Source organism: Phoca vitulina, unplaced genomic scaffold, assembly GCF_004348235.1.
Source record: "Phoca vitulina isolate PV1807 unplaced genomic scaffold, GSC_HSeal_1.0 scaffold19, whole genome shotgun sequence".
NCBI lineage: Eukaryota > Metazoa > Chordata > Mammalia > Carnivora > Phocidae > Phoca > Phoca vitulina.
In genome coordinates this window covers 9588086-9610278 of record NW_022589722.1, presented here as the reverse complement: position 1 = coordinate 9610278, position 22193 = coordinate 9588086, and the positions used below count along the sequence as shown (strand labels likewise).

The 22193-nt window shown below is 36.3% G+C and overlaps 1 protein-coding gene across 4 annotated transcripts in view; it reads left to right on the top strand.

The window, feature by feature from the left end:
• The window catches only part of NR2C1 (nuclear receptor subfamily 2 group C member 1), a 44853-nt gene that overhangs the window by 7328 nt on the left and 15332 nt on the right, over positions 1 to 22193 (top strand). For all 4 annotated transcript variants that reach the window (XM_032416379.1, XM_032416381.1, XM_032416382.1 and 1 more), the window contains exons 2-9: positions 2895 to 2968; positions 5521 to 5751; positions 8878 to 8959; positions 10919 to 11098; positions 12143 to 12290; positions 12389 to 12479; positions 16583 to 16767; positions 18320 to 18485. In XM_032416379.1, the coding sequence (XP_032272270.1) occupies positions 2915 to 2968; positions 5521 to 5751; positions 8878 to 8959; positions 10919 to 11098; positions 12143 to 12290; positions 12389 to 12479; positions 16583 to 16767; positions 18320 to 18485 (1137 nt within the window). In that variant the 5' untranslated portion in view covers positions 2895 to 2914. The remainder of the gene's footprint in view (positions 1 to 2894; positions 2969 to 5520; positions 5752 to 8877; positions 8960 to 10918; positions 11099 to 12142; positions 12291 to 12388; positions 12480 to 16582; positions 16768 to 18319; positions 18486 to 22193) is intronic.

Genomic DNA, 22193 nt, shown 5'->3' with positions numbered 1-22193 from the left:
CGAGCTCCACATTGGGCTCTGTGCTGGGCATGGAGCCTACTTAAGATTTTCTTTACCTCTCCCTGTGCCCCTTTCCCTCCAAAAATAAATAGGAAGAAGTAGAAAATTGATGTATTGGATCACAAAATGGAATCTACCAAATACATGCATGTGTACGTTTTTCTGAAGAGGGTGTATAGCTTTTGTCAGATTCTCTAAGCTTAGAGTTTGTAACTCCAGAAGTTAGGAATCCAGTATCATTTCCTGCTCTTTTCTTCAGAAGCAAAAAAAAAAAAAAAAAAAAAAATCCGAATATCCCTGAATTCAGTACTTAAGAATACTATTCCAAGAATATTAACATTCAAATCCTTTAGCATTGTATTACCTGTAGCATTGCTGATGACAAAGTATACAATTAAGCATGAACCTATGCATTCATATATGTGTACCATGCACATAGGTGCATCACACATAATACCCTAATACTCTTTGGTCTCTTTGGCTAAAATGATAGTTGATTTAGTGTAACTGTTTGCTCATATAATAGCACTGAGATTTGACTTTAGTCCTTTCTATTCATACACTTTTAAGTAGTCAAACTATAATATATATAAATAGTTTATCTGCCAAAGTTTTCATTATGAAGTAGCTTCTTTGGGTCTGATGTGCTGATAACACTGTGTTGATTTTAGGATTTCTGGAAAAGATTCCTTTAAACTGGCTTTTTGTTTTCTACTTAAAATTAATTTTTTGTGTATGGTAATACTTGTAGGTAAAATTTAGAAGAAACAGACACTTATTCCGTGAAAAATAAGTCTGCATTCTACCCCTGTTCCAAAATTTCCAGTTCTCCCTGGAGGTAGTCACTATAATCATTTTCTTTGGTGTTCTTTCAGCTAGTTTTTCTTCTCTCTAGGTAACATTTTAAAGCTTTCCTTACATATATCATGCGTGTTTCCTATTAGATTTGTGCCTAAGTGTTATGGGCTGCCCCCCCCCCCAGAATTCATATTGAAGTCCTGGCCCCCAGTACCTCAGAATATGACTGTATTTAAAGGCCATGAGGCCTTTAAAGAGATAACTGAGTTAAAATGAGGTCATTAGGGTAGGCCCCAATCCAATGTGACTGTTATCCCTATTAAAAGAGATTACAACACAGGCACAGAGGGAAGACATGTGAAGAGACAAAGAGAAGACAGCCATCTAAAAGCCAAGGACATAGGTCTCAGAAACCATCCCTATTTGACAGCTTGTCTCAGAGTTCTAGCCTCCAGAATTGTGAGAAAATTAATTTTTTAAAAATTTATTTTAGAGAGCTCATGCAAGCTCGGGGAGGGGAGAGGGGTAGGGGGAGAGAATCTCCAGGAGACTCTTGAGCTGAGCATGGTGTTTGATATCATGACCTGAGCAGAAACCAAGAGTCAGTTGCTCAACTGACTGAGCCAACCAGGCGCCCCCATGAGAAAATTAATTTTTGTTGTTTGAACTACCCAGCCAGAAGTAGTCCTGTTAGGCTTTGTTATGTCAGCCCTAGCAAACCAATATAGATTTTGGTACTGGGAAGTAGGGTGCTGCTGTAACAAATGCCTAAAAATTTAGAACTGGGAAATGGATAGAGGCTGGAAGAGTTTTGAGATGCATGCTAGAGAAAGCCTGGATTGCCTTGAAGAGATTGTTGGTAGAAATATGGATGCCAAAGGCAATTTTGGTGAGGGTTCAGAAAGAAAAGAGAACTGTAGAAGAGCTGTTCTCTTAAGAGATACACAGATAGCTTCGTGAACAGAATGTTGATAGAAATAATAAACATTAGGGGCGCCTGGGTGGCTCAGTTGGTTGGGTGTCGGACACTGGTTTCAGCTCAGGTCATGATCTCATGGGTTGTGGGATCGAGCTCTGCTTGGTGCTTCATGCTCAGTGCTCAGCAGGGAGCCTGCTTGAAGATTCTCTCCCTCTGCCCCTCTCTCCACTCATGGGCACTCTCTCTCTCAAATAATAAATAAATCTTAATAATAATAAAGGGGCACCTGGGTGGCTTAGTCGGGCCTCTGACCCATCTTTGAATCTTTCTCCCCTTTCCTTGAAGGATAACAGATGTTTGAAACTGAATAGCTCTACTGGCCCTTCTAGAAGAATCACACAAGTCCGAAAATTTTTCTTCATTTCATCCCATCTGTGTCCCCTTCATTCCAAGCTGGCAACGTTTCTGCTGATATAAAATTCTCAGAAATCTTACTGCCTTCCCTGCAATTCATGGGGGTGGAGGCCCAGAGGACACAGGCCGAGGGAGCAGCTCTGTTTCCTCAGTTGGTTCCAGAGAGGATGAAGCCACTGCTTTTCAATCTAGTGAGAAATAGTTGAATAAAGCTAAATATTGAGCATTGCTTTTAGTACAACCAAAGTGAATTTATGACAGATATTATATAATGTGACAAAGTCAGAAATAATTTTTGTGTTCTTGTCTGATAGAAAAAGCAAAAGTCAAAGTCAATGCATTAATCTTTCAGTCTCTCAAGTCCATTTGGAGAAAGTTTTACCTTAAATGCAAATTAACCTTAATATTTAAGAAACTGCCACTAATGAACAGTCACATAATTCTGGAGAAATCTTCTTTCCTTCTGAACAAATGCAATTCTTTTGTCAGTTTTTACAGTATATTTATAAGAGTGTGTCAAGTAAATAGATATTTTCAAAATATATAAAAGAATAATTTCATGAACCCCTCTATAAACTTCATCAGTTTTCAATAATTGTCAGTGCATGGCCAGTCTTGTTTTGTTTATTCTGTCCTTCCCCCACCCACCTCAACTGGATTATTTTGAAATAAATCTTAGCTATCATGTGATTTCATTTGTAAATTCTTCAATATATATGTTTTATGAGTACAATTGTGAAAGGGCATCTTTTTATTCTGGCAGGACATTTTGGCAATTAGAACATGGCAACCATAGAAGAAATTGCACATCAAATTATTGAACAACAGATGGGAGAGGTATGTTTGATTTACAGTTCATTTGCGGATCCATCAAGCCTATTTAAATCAAATGTATAGGGGCGCCCGGGTGGCTCAGTCGGTTAAGCGGCTGCCTTCGGCTCAGGTCATGATACCATGGTCCTGGGATGGAGCCCCGCATCAGGCTCCCTGCTCGATGGGCAGCCTGCTTCTCCCTCTCCACTACTTGTGCTCTCGCGCATGCTCTCTCTGTCTCTCTCAAATAAAATCTTTTAAAAAATAAATCAAATGTATATGCTAGGTTCTGAAGGTACAGAAATAAAAGATACTTTCAACTTTCAGGTAGCTTTAAATCTAGTGGGAGATAGTCAGATCATCCCACAGTCACAATACGGTGGTAAGGTCTCTAACAGATGGCTGTGTAGAGTGTTACGGGAGTGCAGAAGAAAGCCAGCTAACAAAGAGTTGTGGAGGGGTGATGAGACCTGGAACAGTGATGCCCAGTTCCTTAGTAAGAGGTACCATAATCCAGAGGCTTTCAGAGTATCTTCTGGGGACTCTTCACAGAGGGTCAGCAAGGTCAAAACCGTTTTCTAATAATACTGAAATGTTCATTGCCCTTTTTCCCCCAGGGGCTGCCTGCCATGTAATGATATGGTATGATGAAACATGTCAACATATAAAAGATGTACATCACTCAGTGGGCCAGTGTGATATTACAAAATCACTGACAAGTGAAGGATCCATTCAAATTACAGGATAGATCAATGGATTTTGATACAGTTTCTGATTTCACATTACAACTAGTCTTTAAAAAGCTACCACTTGTCGAGTTTGAATGTGCTATCAAAGAACTACCACACGTTGCATGCACCTAAAGCTCTTCTCTAAGAAATAAGTTTGTCAGCCATTAGAATTTTGTTTACTTCACAGTAATAATACTGATAGAAATAATCCACAGTGAAGCCTACAACAGCTTAAGCTTTACATGGTAAAATTTGTTATAAACTGATTCAAATTCACATCTTAGAGGTAAAATTGAAAATTGTTAGGGAAGATAGTGGTGGAAATAACCTATGTAAAATAAAATTGACAGCAGTGAAAAGGACACCCAGAAAAATAAGACATGCTGGCAATAATGGTCAACAAAGAAAACTCAAATTGGCAGCAGCTATAATCAGTACGGTTCTACTCTAGACAAAAACTGATTAGTAATTCAGAACTTTGTTGTAAATTTTGCATAGAAAAGAATCTTGAAAATAATTTCAGGGAAATGGAAAAAAGTAGGAAACAAACCAACTTTGCCATTTTAAATTTGAACCAAGGGATTAAATTGGCTTAATGAATTTACTCTGTAAAATATTTGCTCAACAACAACAAAAGCCCTCAATGCTGGGCTGGTTCTCTTTATTCATGAACTTGCTCTTCCCTAGGCTCCTCCAACTCAGTAGATAGCAATCCTGTCCTCCCAATTGCTCAGAGCAAAATTTGCTAGTCATCCTTGACTCTTCTCTCCTTATATTCCACATCTAGTCCATCAGCATATCTTGTGACATTTCCCTTCATAAAATATCCCAAATCCAATCATTTTTTCCTCCAGCATGGCTATAACCCTGTCCCCTGCCAGCATCTCTGCCCATATATAATTCCCAGATATTGCCAGTGTGTGAGCAATAGCATCCTTTCTGGTCTCCCTTAATTCTTCTCTTGAACATCACAGGCTAGTCTACACACTAAATCTAGAATTACCCTTTTTGAAAAAGATCTTGCCACTCTGCTCTGTGACCTTCCAGTGGATCTCCATTTCACACAGGAGGAAATCCAGATTTTGTAGTCCTTACGAAGCCCCATACCATGTGGCTCCTGCTGTCGCTCAGATCCCGTCTTTTACCGTAATCCTTTCTGCCACTCTGTCTCACTCACATAGCTCTCTTGCAGTGTCTCTTGCCTCAAATGTGTGAAACACTGCCCCATGGCCTTCTCCCTGTGTCCCAGGTAAAGGATGCACTTCCTCTAGCTAGTCCTAAGCTTTGGTCTGCTACTTCACTCAGATCTGTGCAAAAATGTCATCTCCTCATGGCTTTTGTTCCATCAGTGACTCTCACCATCTCTACGCTGCTTGATTTTTTCTTTGTAGCACTTGATACCATCTGACAATATTATTTGCTTGTTTGTTTTTTATCTGCCTTTCCTCACTAAAATAAAAGCTTTATGAGAACAAAGGTTTTGTTTTGTTTATTGCTATATTCCAGGACCCAGAACAAACAGTGCTTGGCAATTGGAATGCACCCAATAAACATTTGTCTAAATGGAAGGTGGGAGGGAAGGGGAAGGAAGGAATCAAAATAGGTCCAAATGTTTTTACTATTGTACCTTTATTTGCACATTTGTTTTTCTATAGGATGGGATTTTGTGGGAGTAGAATTGCTAGTTTAAAAGGTATGTATGTATGTATGTGTACTGTATTGAATATATATGTAATGGTATGCTTTCCTAGCTTTGTCTGAAGGTAGGAGAAAATTGTGCCCTTAAAGAGAGAAAAAAAAAAAAGATAAGTTGAATTGATTACTAATTTGACGTGATTGTGTTAGATTGTTACCGAGCAGCAAACTGGCCAGAAAATCCAGATCGTGACGGCACTTGATCATAATACACAAGGCAAGCAGTTCATTCTGACAAATCACGATGGCTCTACCCCAAGCAAAGTCATTCTGGCCAGGCAAGATTCCACTCCAGGGAAAGTTTTCCTCACTACTCCAGATGCAGCAGGTGTTAATCAGTTATTTTTTACAACTCCTGATCTGTCTGCACAACATCTCCAGGTAAATAACTTCAGAGTGTCTTTTCATCTTACCTTGAAAGAATTAAAAAGCACGTCATAAGTCCTAATGTTAAGACTTTACGTCCTCCGTGGTCCGTAGGAAAAAAAATGTTGCATAAAATTATGTGCTGTGCAGATTATCTGTGGTGACTGCCCTCTCCTATCTGCCACTGTACTTTTCCTCACGCACCCTCACATCCATATATTTTGGTGGGGGGTTCTTAGTTGCGTATAGTAAGATTCACTCTGATTAGTTTGCCCAGGAAGGGGTTTTATAAAGGGTATAGAGAACTCACAGAATTGTTGGGAAGGCTGAAGATAACAGCTCCAGGTCAGGTTTCCAAGAATAACCACTCAGACGTGCTGCAGAACTGGCTTCTAAGAGACCTGCTGCTTCTGCATGTTTAGGAAACTGCCAAATTAAGAGCCTCTTCTGTGGTAGCAGCACTTCCCAAGACCACGCTTACCTGGGCAACAAGAAGCTGCCAAACCAAGAAGTCGGTATTATGGCTGCATCTTTGTCACTTTGCCTCCTTGGTCGTCATTTCTATTTTCCTTGATGTAGCAGACAGTTTTATCCCCAACGTCTGCTTTAACACTGAAATTCAGTCAGTGGTCTAGATTAACTTCACATCATTTTAATTTTTGCTAGTTATATATTTTTTGAAGAGTTAAGGCTTATACACACTGCATGCCTGTGATTATGTAGATAATTTTCACTGCTGGTTGCTGTGATTGAACACAAATCCAACAAACCCTTAAGTTTGCCTTTGGAGACTTTTTGGTGGAGTGCCCACTTAAAATTGAATTCTTTCTTTTGTGATGAAAAGCTGATCAAAGAAAGTTCCTTTTAGGATTGAAAAACTAATTCATAAAATACAAAATTTTGCCTGTATATCCTGATAGATTCTATTATTCTTCTAATTGCATTATTTATATTATTTTTAGAAACAGCTAAGGTAAAAAGTGGATGGGATTTATAAGAAGTTATTTTATCAACAAGACAGAAGTCACTAAAAAAAATGTGTAACATCATGAATACCTTAATTTCTTCTTATCAACAGATTTGATTTTTTAGAACAGTTTTATAGTTGCAGAAATATAGAGCAGTTAGTACAGAGTTTCCATATAACCCCTCAACACAATTTCTCCTATTAACATTTTATATTAATATGATACCTTTATTATGATTAGTGAACTAATTTTGATATATTATTAACTAAAATCCATAGATGTTTTTAGCTTTCCCTGATTTTTACCTAATATTCTTTTTGGTTTCAGGATACCATATTACATTTAGTCATCATGTCTCCTTAGATTCCTGTTAGCAGTGACAGTTTCTCAGACTTTCCTTGTATTTGATGACCTTGACGATTTTGAGGTGTACTGGTCAGGTATATTGTAGATGGCCCTGCTATGGGACTTTGACTACTGTTTTTCTCATGATTAGACTGGGATTGTTGGTTTTCGTGAGGAGGATCACAGAGGTTAAGTGCCATTTTCATCACATATCAAGTGTACTTAACTATCTTCATGTTTTATAACTGGTGACATTGATCTTCACCACCTGGCTGAAGTAGTGTGTATCAGATTTCTCCACTGTAAAGTTACTCTTTTTAAAAAATTTCTGTTTCGGGCACCTGGGTGGCTCAGTTGGTTAAGCGACTGCCTTCGGCTCAGGTCATGATCCTGGAGTCCCGGGATCGAGTCCCACATCGGGCTCCCTGCTCAGCAGGGAGTCTGCTTCTCCCTCTGACCCTCCTCCCTCTCATGCTCTCTGTCTCTCATTCTCTCTCTCGCAAATAAATAAAATCTTAAAAAAAAAAAAAAAATTAAAAAATTTCTGTTTCAAGAAAAAAAGATAATATTGGTACTTTGCCTACTTTATGGATCATGTCTCAGGGCAAAGAAATAGAAACAGGTACAGGATAAAATTCCCCTGGGCCAAGAAGACTGAATTTCTGATCTAGTGACCTAAAGGATGTGGGCAAGTCCCTTAATCTCTCAGTATTTCTTCTACCTTTAGGAATAATAGATAAAAGATTAGCACCATTCACAATAGATGTGCTGTTAAGGAAGAGTGATGCCTTTCATAGATGCTTTCAAAGGACAGCCTATTTTTTTTTAAGTTTCTGCTAAAGACTAATTTTTATGATGGTATAAGAAGAAATGATGCTATTAGAACATAGCAAGGGACAGCTGTTTTAAGGACTGTTTGAAGTTTTTAAAATCAGAATTACTCCTGAAGGCATTCACACCCCTAAGAGAAGAAAAAGAGTCAAAGTGGAGGTTAGTTTGTGGGTTGTTTTAAAGCCAGGGCAAGGTGATATGGTGAATTCCCTATCACATTTTTGGGATTGAATTAATTTGTTCACGTTTCAAAAGATTGAAAAAAAAATTAAAAGATTAGAAGATAAACCTAAAAGAAGAAACTAGTATTTCTTTTACAGCATTATATTAGCTATAACTAGTGATTAGCTCTTTATATAATTTATAAAGAGGGTTTGTAATTTGCCCAAGGCCTCTCCACCCAGTCCCACTAACCTGCTACCGTTTATCAGACTCTGCAGCCCACGTTGTCAATGATTACACTAAGATCCAAATCTTAGACAACTCATCGATGAAAAGTTTATCAATCATTTCCATAATTATAAATAAATAACTCAAAAAATTTTTAAGTACTTTTCTATTTAAAAAATTCAGTTATCTTTTTATGCTGTTATAGCTTATTTTTCCACGTGGAAAAATTTTGAGCTGTTCAAAGACCCGTCATGATAGGGCTGATAATTGCTGCAGTAATTTGATGTGTTGAATGAATAATGAATAATAAGTGCTTAATAGGTAAGATACATTAAATACTCATGTATTTGAGTGTTTAACAGTATTTAATGAGATTGTTATGGAACAAATTTAAAAGGTATTCTGATCTTTGCTTCTAATAACATTGAAATTTTTACTTATATATAAAGAAAATTAACAGTAGTTTGATATATGCATAATAGAGTTCAAAGTTTCAGAATAACTTATGAGAAAGAAAGCAATAATTAAGACTGTTCTTTTACATTTTAACTAAGAGTGTTATTAACAAATTATTGTTTTGTTTTTTGTTTTGGGGGGTTTTCTTTAGCTCTTAACAGATAATTCTTCCCCAGACCAAGGACCAAATAAGGTTTTTGATCTTTGCGTAGTATGTGGAGACAAAGCATCAGGTAACATTTTAAAAATAGCCTTCTGTATGTGTTGTGTTGTTAAAATAACTACCACACTACCATGTTTCTTCTTCTGAAAGTAAAAAGAGCATGTTGTTTTTACAGTTCCTATTTGAAGCCTATAAAATTTAACTGATTTCCCCCCAAAGCTTTTTATTCACCCAAAGATTTTTTTTTTACTTGAATGCAATTTAATTTGATCTTGCAATTACATAAAATGTATATTTTGAAGAATTGTGAAAAACAGTTTTGCTTTAAAAACAAAAAAAGATTTGTTTATTTGGGCGGGTGGGGGAGCAGAGAGAGAGGGAGAGAAACTCAAGCAGACTCCACACTGAGCATGGAGCCCCACACGAGGCTCAGTGTCCTGACCCTGAGATTATGATCTGAGCCAAAACCAAGAGTCAGGGGCTTAACCAACTGTGCCACCCAGGTCCCCCAAAGAGTTCTGCTTTTTATTTTTATTTATTTATTTTTTAAAGATTTTATTTATTTGTCAGAGACAGAGATAGCGAGAGCAGGAACACAAGCAGCGGGAGTGGGAGAGGGAGAAGCAGGCTTCCTGCCGAGCAGGGAGCCCGATGTGGGACTCGATCCCAGGACCCTGGGATCATGACCTGAGCCGAAGGCAGACGCTTAACAACTGAGCCACCCAGGCACCCCAAGAGTTCTGCTTTTTAAATGTAAACTGAATATGTGGAAATTTTTCTTGAAAGTAAAATCAGTTTTGTCAAAGCAGTTGCTTAAAAATGAGTTGTGGTCCTTAATAATACATAACATTAAGTTGTTAACTTACCTGCTGAGCCCTGTTGCTAGTCCAGGAATATAGAGTGACTTAAATTATTGAGATGGAAAAGCTCTGGTTACTCTTTATTTAATGCTGTGCATAACTGAGCAGCATTTCTCCAAGTACTATTACTAGTACTCAGGGTTATGTCATTTTAGTTATGTTCATTGTTATTTTATGCCAGGAAAGCACCCATGTTTACTCATATATAATCTTTAATCTTTTCCATAGCTTTATTGCAAAAATCTCACACTACAGCTTTTCCCAGAGTATGTTCAATTTAATAGATGTTGTATCAAAGAAATGGCCTGTGAAGTGGTAGGTTAATCAAAGTGTGACAGATTTCTTCAGATTACTATAGGGGTACCTGGGAGGCTCAGTTGATTAAATGTCTGACCCTTGATTTCGGCTCAGGTCACGATCTCAGGGTCGTTAGATCAAGCCCCATGGAGGCTCTGTACAGGGCGTGTAGCCTGCTTAAGATTCTTTCTCTCCCCCTCCCTCTATCCTTTCCCACCCCACCCCTCAAAAAAGAGAATACTATAGCTCAAATATTAATTGATGTATCTTTTTTCCGAGCAGAGTTTTCAGAATAGAGTATCTTTATATAACATATAAGAGAATTATAATTTGTAAGTGATCTCAGAAGTGAAAATAGTTTTTACTTATGGTGTCATGGGTGGTTTTGTTTTTTCTCTTTCCGAAATTTTTCGTATCATTGTTAAAGTTACTTTACAGAATTAAAAATTCATATTATTTAATATATTTATCAAAGAATATGGTTGTTTAGGGGCGCCTGGGTGGCTCAGTCGTTAAGCGTCTGCCTTCGGCTCAGGTCATGATCCCAGGGTCCTGGGATCGAGCCCCACATCAGGCTCCCTGCTCCACGGGAAGCCTGCTTCTCCCTCTCCCACTCCCCCTGCTTGTGTTCCCTCTCTCGCTCGCTCTCTCTCTGTCAAATAAATAAATAAAATCTTTAAAAAAAAAAAAAAAAGAATATGGTTGTTTCATTCTCTGTTTAGTAACTCCTAAAAAATTTTTCCATGTCACAAACTCAAAAATCTCCATTTCATTACATATATTATTGTTACTTAAAGGGAAGAAATGGGCTTATTTCTACTTCTGTTCTAAAATATGTGACTTTTGTGTTTCCTTAAACATCTTGTCTCTAGGGCGTCATTATGGAGCAGTAACCTGTGAAGGCTGCAAAGGATTTTTTAAGAGAAGCATCCGAAAAAATTTAGTTTATTCATGTCGAGGATCAAAGGACTGTATTATCAATAAACACCATCGAAACCGCTGTCAATACTGCAGGTTACAGAGATGTATTGCGTTTGGAATGAGACAAGACTGTATGTATTAGCTTTAAAGGAGAAAATAATTTTAAGAATTCAGGCAACCTCTAGAAGTATGTCAAAATTAACACAATATGTCAATATATATGCTTTTTAATTTACAGATTTCCAACTAACAGTTTAGAAATGTGTACATATGCATGTATTTTTTATTCAACAAGATACTCATCGAATGCCTATATGCTATGCATGTATGTATGTTTGAACATGGTTTTTTAAAAAAAGCACAACTAACTAGATGCCAGTTTAGTTTCCGATTAAACTACTAAGGTGATAAGTAGGGTAGCTAATATTGATTGAGCTCTCACCATGCCTAACTCTGTGTATAGCATATGAATTATTTATTCCTATAGTAAAACACCACGCACTAGGTACTACTCTTACCCATTTTACATTTGAGTAAACAGATTTAGTAACTTGCCCAAGGTCACATAACTAATAAGTGGCAGAACTTGGATCTGAATCTTGGCAGGTTTTTTTTTTCCTCAGAAAATGTACATTTAACAACTAAACTATACTATCTCCTAAGTATCATGAAATAAAATTCCTATAAAATAAATGAAATACACTACCTATATTTTATAAATGAAGATTAAACAGTTGAATTACTTCTCAAAAATCTCCTTGCCCTTAACTAAAAAAAGATTTAACTTTTTGTGGCTCTCTATTACTATTGTTTTCAATTGGTCAAATATTATTTTTTTAACTCTCACATAGATAGGTAAGAGACTCCTATCTTCAGTTTTTCCTTCTTGACAGTATCTTTTCCTTCTTGACAGTGAACTTTTAAAAAAATAAGAATTTCTCTACATTTCAACCACAGCTGGGTCAGGGAGAGAAAAGAGAGCAAGAGATGCAAATAACTATTCTGAAGCAACTTTGTTGAAGTTGGAAATAATTTCTAAAGATTAAGAATTACCTTTAGAGTTCACTTATGGTAACTGTCTCCCATGAGCAGTGAGCATTGCTGACCGAATGGTTACATTTATAATTGCTTATAAATTCCACACTGTGGTGTAATAGTTTAATGCATTTTTGTAGCTGTTCAGTGTGAAAGAAAACCTATTGAAGTATCACGAGAAAAATCTTCCAACTGTGCCGCTTCAACAGAAAAAATCTACATCCGAAAAGACCTTCGAAGTCCATTAGCTGCAACTCCAACTTTTGTAACAGATAGTGAAACTGCACGGTATAGTAAAAACAAGCAAAACATACATTAAGTAGAGCTGGTCATTTGTTTTTCTTCCCAATGAAACTAAGGCTAAAATTTGTACTTGTTTGTTACAGGTCAGCAGGACTGTTAGATTCAGGAATGTTTGTGAATATTCACCAGTCTGGAATAAAAACTGAGTCAACTGTGCTGATGACACCAGATAAGGTGTGTTTAGTGCAATTAATTTAAAGCTTAAATTTTTTTAAGCTTTAAATATTTTTTTCCTTTTCTTAATCTCCGCAATTACTTTGGTTAATTGATCTGGTCTTAAATATTCCTATTACAAACTGCTTTCTTTTTTAATATAAATGATCAACTATTTGATAGTGTCAAATGACAGCTAAAACAATTTAGTAACAAATTTGTGCCTTTATTCAAGGGAAAACAATCCATAGATCAGGAGAGCACTTTTGCTGAGGGATTTTGGGCAAGAGTGAGTTTTAGAGAACATTAGAAGCAGCAATATGGAAATGGCCTTATTGGCTAGGAGCTTGAAGATTTCCTTGTAAGGCTAGTGGGTCCTGTTTCTTAGGGTAAGGTGAGCTAGTTAAAGCGGAGTTGCGGATTGTGATTGGTGTATGTTAGGTTTCCTTAACAGGTGTTTCCTGTAAGTGCTTGCTGACTTGGGTTTAGATTTGTGACCAGGATAGCTTCCATTTTGTGTGTCCTCATATATGAATAACTATCAGTAGAAATGTTCATTATTCCACTAGGACAATTACAGCTTCAAAATGGAAATGACAGACAAAAGTCTTCAAGGTTTCTTTCATCTCAAAAGTCCTCAGAAATGGAAATGTATATTAAGTGCAAAATTCCCTTTTTTTTTTTTTTTTTAAGATTTATTTATTTATTTGAGAGAGAGCATGAGCAGGAGGGAGAGGGAGAGAGAATCTCAAGCAGACTCTGTGCTGAGCACGGGGGCTTGATCTCATGACACTGAGATCATAACCTGAGCCGAAACCAAGAGTCCTACGCTTAACCAACTGCACCACCCAGGTGCCCCAAGTGCAAAATTCTTAATATTTCTTTTATGCTCCCCTACAGATTTTACAGTAACAAAATACTTAAAATATTTCAGGTGAAGAGAAATTCCTAGCATACCTTTTACTCAAAACATTAACTTGAGTCAAGAGTAGGAATAGGATTGCAAGAGCTTTCATTACGTGTCTGAGTTATCTGGTTTCTTTTAAAGGTTGGAGTCCTCTTTGAGCAAGGAGTCTCAAGGAAAAAAGGTTTATTTCTGCAGTGTTCAGAAACCCCTTATGAGAACAAAAAGAAAAATTTCTCCTGAAGACTCTTGTCTAGAAACAGATTTTAGGGAGCCTATGATTAGTATTTCTCTCAGCCTGTAATGTGATCTGGTTTTATATAAACTATAAGATTATTCATCCAATTTATGGCCAGATTTATTATACATTTGTTTGATATTCTAAAGGCACTCTTTTTTATTTTTTATGTTGTTAGTCACCATACATTACATCATTAGTTTTTGATGTAGTGATCCATGATTCATTGTTTGTGTGTAACACCCAGTGCTCCATGCAGAACGTGCCCTCCTTAATACCCATCACCAGGCTAACCCATCCCCCCACCCTCCTCCCCTCTAGAACCCTCAGTTTGTTTCTCAGAGTCCATAGTCTCTCATGGTTTGTCTCCCCCTCCGATTCCCCCCCTTCATTTTTCCCTTCCTACTATCTTCTTTTTTTTAACATATAATGTATTATTTGTTTCAGAGGTACAGGTCTGTGATTCAACAGTCTTGCACAATTCACAGCGCTCACCATAGCACATAACCCTCCCCAATGTCTATCACCCAGCCACCCCATCCCACCCACCCCCCCACCACTCCAGCAACCCTCAGTTTGTTTCCTGAGATTAAGAATTCCTCCTATCAGTGAGGTCGTACGATACTTGTCTTTCTCTGATTGACTTATATTTCGCTTAGCATAATACCCTCTAGTTCTATCCACGTCATTGCAAATGGCAAGATTTCGGGTTTTTTGATGGCTGTGTAGTATTCCATTGTGTGTGTATGTACACACACACACCACATCTTTATCCATTCATCTGTTGATGGACATCTTGGCTCTTTCCATAGTTTGGCTGTTGTGGACATTGCTGCTATAAACACTGGGGTGCACGTACCCCTTCGGATCACTACATTTGTATCTTTGGGGTAAATACCCAGTATTCTTAAGGCACTCTTAATACTTGAGCTCTGGAATCAAATTTCATCTGCCACTTACTAGCTATATAACCTTGGGCAAGTTATTTGACCTCTCAGTGCTTCAGTTTCCTTCCTCGTCTGTAAAATAGGGCAAATAAGAGTGTCAACCATACAGGTTGGGCTTTAGCATTTTGTTATTAAGTGGGGAGATTTGACCTTTTACCATATATTTTGGAATTAGAAGATTTTGCTTCGCTTTATATACGTGATTCAAGGTTAGGATGGTAGTTAGGATTTCACTGACGTATTAACTCCTTTAGGAAAGGAAGACAACTAAGTTTTGTTGAGAAATTATTTGCCCAGACACTACTTTTCTATATGTCTTTGTATTGAATTATAATAACCTTGTGTGTAAGTTTCTGACAAACAGTCACAAGATGAGGTCTTTTCACATTGCTAAGAGTCTTCATTGGCAAAAGTTTAATCTAGCTAGATAGGCATGTTAGAAAATGGAAGAAAATAGATATGTTTAAGTTTTAGTTGAATTTAAAACACTTAAAAATGTTAACTCCTTTTACTCATGTATACGAAGCCTGGAACAGTGGTTAAGAGTACAGGCTTTCCCATCAGACCTGACTTCCCAGTCTTGCCTTCACTATTTGCTGCCGCAGTGACAATGGATTCTTGTCAGTAATAAAGGGATGATGATTCCTATTCCACAGGGTTGTTATGAGGATTAAATAAAATACATATATTAGTAGGAACCAAGTAAGAATTCCTCACAACTGGTAGGTTTCTCAGTAAATGATTCTGGGACCATTCATTAATTTAGGAAGCACAAAAATTGTTTCATTCTGTTCACTAAAACCAATTTCACATAAACTGAAGAATTGATAAAACATGAAACATCAAGGAAACATGTATTTTCTTAGGATTAAAAACACTACAAACCGTAAAGGAAGAATTAAATTTTATTAAAGGATTCAGTCAGTTGGCCATAGAAGGCAATTGAAGGGACTCTCATTAGGTTAGAATGGAATAATTTGAGTATTTAAAAAAGAATGATTCATTTAAACACATCAAATATATAAAAATCTATGAATTTAAAGTGATACTTAAAACTCACCTGTTACCAGTAGAGGTTGCTAAGGGCATTGACTCATTGCTCTGAAAATTGATAAAAATCAAGCATCTATCTGCCTTTCCTACAGAAATTATATTTCTGGGTAGTCAAACAGTTAAGGAGAGAGAATACTTTTTCACAAAATAATTATAGCTAATTAGTGTATAAAGAATATATACATGATTAACAAAAATAAAAACTAAAGACAAATGGGAAAATATGCAGTGTACAGCAAAAGCCCATTATCTTGGGTGCATGGGTGGCTCAGTCCGTAAGCATCTGCCTTCGGCTCAGATCATGATCCCAGGATCCTGGGATCAAGTCCCGTGTCAGGCTCCCTGCTTTGCAGGGAGTCTGCTTCTCCCTCTGACCCTCCCTCCACTCGTTCTCTCAATCTCTCTCTCTCTCTCTCTCTCAAATAAATAAAATCTTAAAAACAAAAACCATTATCTTAAATATGAGAGATTTTTCACCTACACAGCACCTGGTATTTAACATATACCAGTGACTGGTAAGAGTTGGCATTCTAAGAATTCTGTTCAGTAATACACACTTACCTTTTTTTCTTTTTTCAGTAATACTAATTTTAATACATTCTGTACAACTTTATAGTTCCTATAGTAAGTTTTGGAAATTGTCAGAATTTTAATTCTAAAAGAACTTAAAAGATCATCTAAGATCCTTTTACAGAGGAAGGGATTGTTGATGTGAATAGATTAGTCATTAAGTACAGTTTTTCGTTTAATGTAATTTTTGTATAAACATTTTCTAGGAAATGTACCTGACGTTTTTAAACTTATATTTTCCTCAGGAAGTTTCTAAAAGCTCAGAGCTCTTTGATTTTACTTTCTAGGCTTCAGTTATCTTAGAAGTACTTTAATTTTGGCATTTCATAATCTAGAATTGGATATTTCAGACAAAAAGTTCTCTGATCCAATTTGCAGATTTTAATACTTTTTTTTTTTTTTTTTTTTTAAGGCTGAATCATGTCAGGGAGATTTAAGTACATTGGCCAGTGTGGTTACATCATTAGCAAATCTTGGAAAAACTAAAGATCTTTCTCAGAATAGTAATGAAATGTCTATGATTGAAAGCTTAAGTAATGGTGATACCTCTTTGTGTGAATTTCATCAAGAAATGCAGACGAATGGTGATGTTTCAAGGTAAGGTCTGTTTTGATCTTAGTATGTCTTACAATATTCTTATGTTGAATACTATTTACAGAAGTTTCAGAAAACAAGTATTTCTGTTAGACTTAGAAAATTTAAAGCATAGTTTTAACTGAAAAAGCACATTCAAGAATTGTAAAATGTTATTCAGCAGGTTACATTCTAAATAATGAGCAATAAATGAATATTATAAGCTTAGAAATGTAGTCATAAAATTTAGGAATTTTTTTCTTGCTAAAGGTGATATTTTATCTTCTGTGTATTTATTTTTTTTTTAGATTTCCCCATACTTTTTTTTTATTATGTTAATCACCATACATTACATCATTAGTTTTTGATGTAGTATTCCATGATTCATTGTTTGCATATAACACCCAGTGCTCCATGCAGAACGTGCCGTCTTTAATACCCATCACCAGGCTAACCCATCCTCCCACCCACCTCCCCTCTAGAACCCTCAGTTTTTCAGAGTCCATCATCTTTCATGGTTCGTCTCCCCCTCCGATTTCCCCTCCTTCATTCTTCCCCTCCTATCTTCTTCTTCTTCGTCTTTTTTTTAACATATATTGTATTATTTGTTTCAGAGGTGCAGGTCTGTGATTCAACAGTCTTGCGCAATTCACAGCACTCACCACAGGACATACCCTCCCCAGTGTCTATCACCCAGCCACCCCATATCTTCTGTGTATTTAGAGTTAAACATTTGTCTTACCCCAGGCAGCCATGTTCATTTTCCCCACCAATTTTTAATGATGAAAATAGATTTAAAACACTTAATTGAATCAACTACAATTTTAAGTTACACTTCGGGAAACTTATGTGAGAATTCAGTTTTTCATTCTCTTTATATTAATACATGGGATGTAGAAACTGGATCTCTTCAGGCTTTTTTTCACACTGTTCATCATCTAAATGTTGAGGAAACTGCATTTAAGAGTCTCAAAAAGTACTTTGTTGAACATGAGATTTTAAGTAACTCTTTAAAAGGCCTCTCATTGAAAAATATGGGGAGCTATTTTAAATAATTATTTGCTAACATTAGTTCATTATTTGCCATCCTAATCTCAAATTCTTACAGATGTAGCTGTGTTAACACAAGTTTTAAAATATTTTCTGAATTTTTAAATAAAATCTGTGTTGTGTAGAATGCAGTAAAGTTGACATAAGTTCTTGCCCTTATTCTTTCTAAATAACTTCTGTATGTAAAGTAAATGGTCTGTTATCTTGTAGTTTCAAATGTATAACTTGTAAAAGCATATTTTAGGGTTTTTTCTCCTGGTAATTACATAAATTTTTTTTAAAGACTTTAATTCTCTGATAATACATTAATATAATACAGCTTTTCATACTATACATATTCAAATTTAATTTGTTGCTTTTGGAAACAGGTATAGATGTCAATGAAATAGAGTAATCAGTGATACATCAAAGTTCTGTATTCTCAATAATTTTTTTAGGCCTAAATCTTAATTCCAGAATTTTATGTAGAATTTTTATTTTATTGTGGAGATTGACCAAGCTCACAGCATCTGATGTCTCCTAATAGGGCATTTGACACTCTTGCAAAAGCATTGAATCCTGGAGAGAGCACAGCCTGTCAGAGCTCAGTAGAGGGCATGGAAGGAAGCGTACACCTAATTGCTGGAGACTCGAGCATAAATTACATCGAAAAAGAGGGGCCACTTCTCAGCGATTCACATGTAGCTTTCAGGGTATTTCCATATTTTTTAATATAATTTTTATGTTGTGTTATCCATTTTGATTTTAATCTTCCCTCCAGAAATCAAAGTATATTTGTTGTGCTTTTAAAGTCAGAAATATTCCTGATAGAATTCAAAATAGCAACTGAAACATACACATCTGGCTATTTAAATAATGGCTCAATAAAGCATCCTATTTATAAATCATGGTTATAATATCGATTAGTGGTTTTAAGTCTATAAAAGCTAGCTTTTAGAACATTTAGACATAAGTTTTGGATGTTGTTGTTAACTCTTAAGTATTGACATCATGTTTGTATACACCGGTTTTGTTCAATGCTTTGGTATAAACCAGTATGTGAGACCCAGTATTCTTACCATAGTAACTATAAAGAACTCCATTTATTACGTAGTCCCCTAATTAACTAGCTCTCAGTATTAAGAATGTAAAAATTATTTAATACATTTTAACTTTTGGCTTTTAACTTTTTACACTTTAACCATTTTGGAGGAGGTACATTTGTAGTTTCTTTTTTGCTCCCCTAAATACATTAATTTATGATGGAAACAATACATGCAGAATATTAGAAAATAACTTTGTCATTCAGATAATGTTTGGACTATGGCTATAGATACACTGACCATTGAGGCCCTACATTAAGACTCTGATGTTTTGACCCCTCCATTTTAACCACTCTGTATCTTTTCTCTGCCGGCTATGAGTACTATCAGCAAATCATATGCAAAGTGATTAAAAGTATATAGGAGATTTCAGTTAGCAATACACAGCAGTCCTAGAATACCTGATGGAAATTGTGTATAACTTTATTGTAGATTATAAATTTCCGTGGGTTTCTAATGAAAATATAAACAGTTATCAAATAGTGGTTTGTGTGACTGGTACAAATAACACAAATCTAACATTGGTTAAAACTGCATACAATAAAATTTATATTTGTAAGATTTGAATTGGTAGAAGTAGCCACAGAGAAAACTCAGTGACTTAGTAAATTGCTGTAATCTGATATAGACCATGAAACCAATCTTCATATAAAATTTTACCAAAGATAAACCTATATGAAAAAATTAGAAATGTTTCATGTGTACTATACATGAAAATTTTTTATGGGGGCTGTAAGAAAAGATAATGGGAATAATCAGTGTCATCCTTAAAATTTATGGTAGGAGCTATGGACAAGGGTGGAGCAAGGCAAAACTGATTTTTCCCAATTGCACTTTTTATTCTAAATAAAAGACATGTTTTTGTTGTCTTACTTTTATTTTGTACCTTTAGATTTAAATGGGAAGGAAAGAAAAAGACATGTGGGAAGAGGACCCATTGCAAGAAAAAGTATAGAGTACTTCTATAGAAAGTAGAAATAGTCCTTTTTTAATTGTTGATGTTGGTCCTCAAAATGTTTGATTCTTTTAAATATTTGTTATGGACAGGTGAGTTAGGCAAATTAGAACTTTTTTCCCGTCTCTGGAATTGGTTTTCTTCCATACAGTCTTCGACCTGCTGTTCTCTGGGTATCCTCAGAATCAGCACTGTGAAGTTTCTTGGTCTCCTGACAAAGACAGCTTCTTTCTCTGATGCTTGTTTACATTTCCAGCCTTTGTGAAATCAAGAGTTTTACTTTTCCCTCACTTCCCAGCTCAGTACTTTCATAGTTGGCTTTCTCATTGAGGTTTTATAGTCATGAGTTTCAAAACCTGACATCTGTAATCAAAAACTCAGTTCTTTCTTAACTGAGCTAAATAGCATTTTGTTCCTATCTTGCATTTTTATGTACAGTGTAGTTTGCAGCATGCTTTCATGTGTACATTCTTACATTTGAGCCTTAATCACAGTTGGTTGTGAAGGTTTGGATTTTTACTGTCATTTTGTGAATGAAAAAAGATTTGGAGGTTTTCAGTGTCTTGTTCAAAGCAATCCAAACAGAAAGGAGAAATAGTCTAATAATACATCTTGGAATTTGGTTCTGTAGAATCTAGGACAATAGAAATATTAAATACTTTTATTAAATTTCAGAGTTTTTGGTGTGATTTCATATACTTTATTCTTGATTCTTGCAATTTGATTACATAGATCATCAAAGTGGATAGAATTCCCATTTAGAAATAAGTATATGAGACAGAGGTAGGTGATTTCTAAAACTGTTCTCTCATATGTATCATCTCAGTATTAAAACCATAGTCCTTCAGGTCACCATGTTTGATGTTTGGGAGTCATCATCATTCTCCCCATACTTCACTCCCCTCCATTCCCTAATTGAATCCTAACCATTCTTTTGTTTGAATTTCTCCCTTCCTCTTCATTTTTATCACCGTATTTCAAGGCCTTTTAAAATTTCTTACCTAAACTGTTAGAGTAATATCTTTGCTTCCAGTCTCTTCATCTTGTCCTGTGCGCTGGTAACAGAGTGATGTTTGTTAAAAATCAGCCCAGTTATGGGACGCCTGGGTGGCTCAGTCAGTTACGCGTCTGCCTTCAGCTCAGGTCATGATCCCAGGGTCCTGGGATCGAGCCCCTAGTCAGGCTCACTGCTCAGCAGGAATCCTGCTTCGCCCTCTCCTTCTGCCCCTCCTCTCCTCTTCACATGTGTGTGCGCTCTCTCTCAAATAAATAAATAAAATCTTAAAAAAAAAAAAATCAGGCCAGTTATGTTACTCTGCTACCTAAAAGCCTTCATTAGCTTCCTATTGCTCGTTGAGATAAAGTTTATGACCTTTTAGGACCTTCCACATTTGATTCAGTTGCCCATCATTTATCAGAAATGCCATCTCTTTCTGAGCCCTTTCTTTTAAAGATTTTATTTATTTATTTATTTATTTATTTGACAGAGAGAGACAGCAAGAGAGGGAACACAAGCAGGGGGAGTGGGAGAGGGAGAAGCAGGCTTCCTGCTGAGTAGGGAGCCCAATGTGGGGCTCGATCCCAGGACCCTGGGATCATGACCTGAGCCAAAGGCAGACGCTTAATGACTGAGCCACCCAGTCACCTCCTCTTAGCCCTTTCTGTAGCTCATTCTGTTTCAGTTTATTCTTCTATTGAAGCCTTAGCACTTAGCTTAGTACCTTACAGTGAAATCTCAGTTGGGGCACCTGGCTGGCTCAGTTGGTAGAGTATGTGACTCTTGATTTTTGGGTTGTGAATTTGAGCCCCACATTGGGGGTTGGATTTACTTTAAAAAGAAAGAAAGAAAGAGATCTCAAGATGTAAGTGTTTGCTGAATTATAATGTGTAATCCAGGGTCACACAACTAATGACATGTTGGGAATAGAATTCAGATCTCCTAACTCAAGTCAAATGACTTTTTTAAAGTTCTGTCATTTAGCTTATTGTCAGAATTACAGAAAGGGCTATAAAGGTAATGGTAGACAGTAACTTCTAAAATGGGTAGCCAATATATTGGGGCACCTGGGTGGCTTAGTCGGTTAACTCTCCAACTCTTGATCTCAGCTCAGGTCTTGATCTCATGGTCATGAGTTCTAACTCTGTGTTGGGTTCCATGCTGGCCATGAAGCCTACTTAAAAAAAAAAAAAAAATCATCTCAGTGTACTGAATGTGTATCATTTTTAAAATGTGTGTATTTCAATTTATAAACCTAAAAGTCCACAGGCAGTTTTGGGACGCTCTTTAACATCTTTAGTAGAAACTCATCTTCTCTATATAGAGGAAGAAATCTTTGTCTTTGCAATCTAAAAGACTTGTTGAA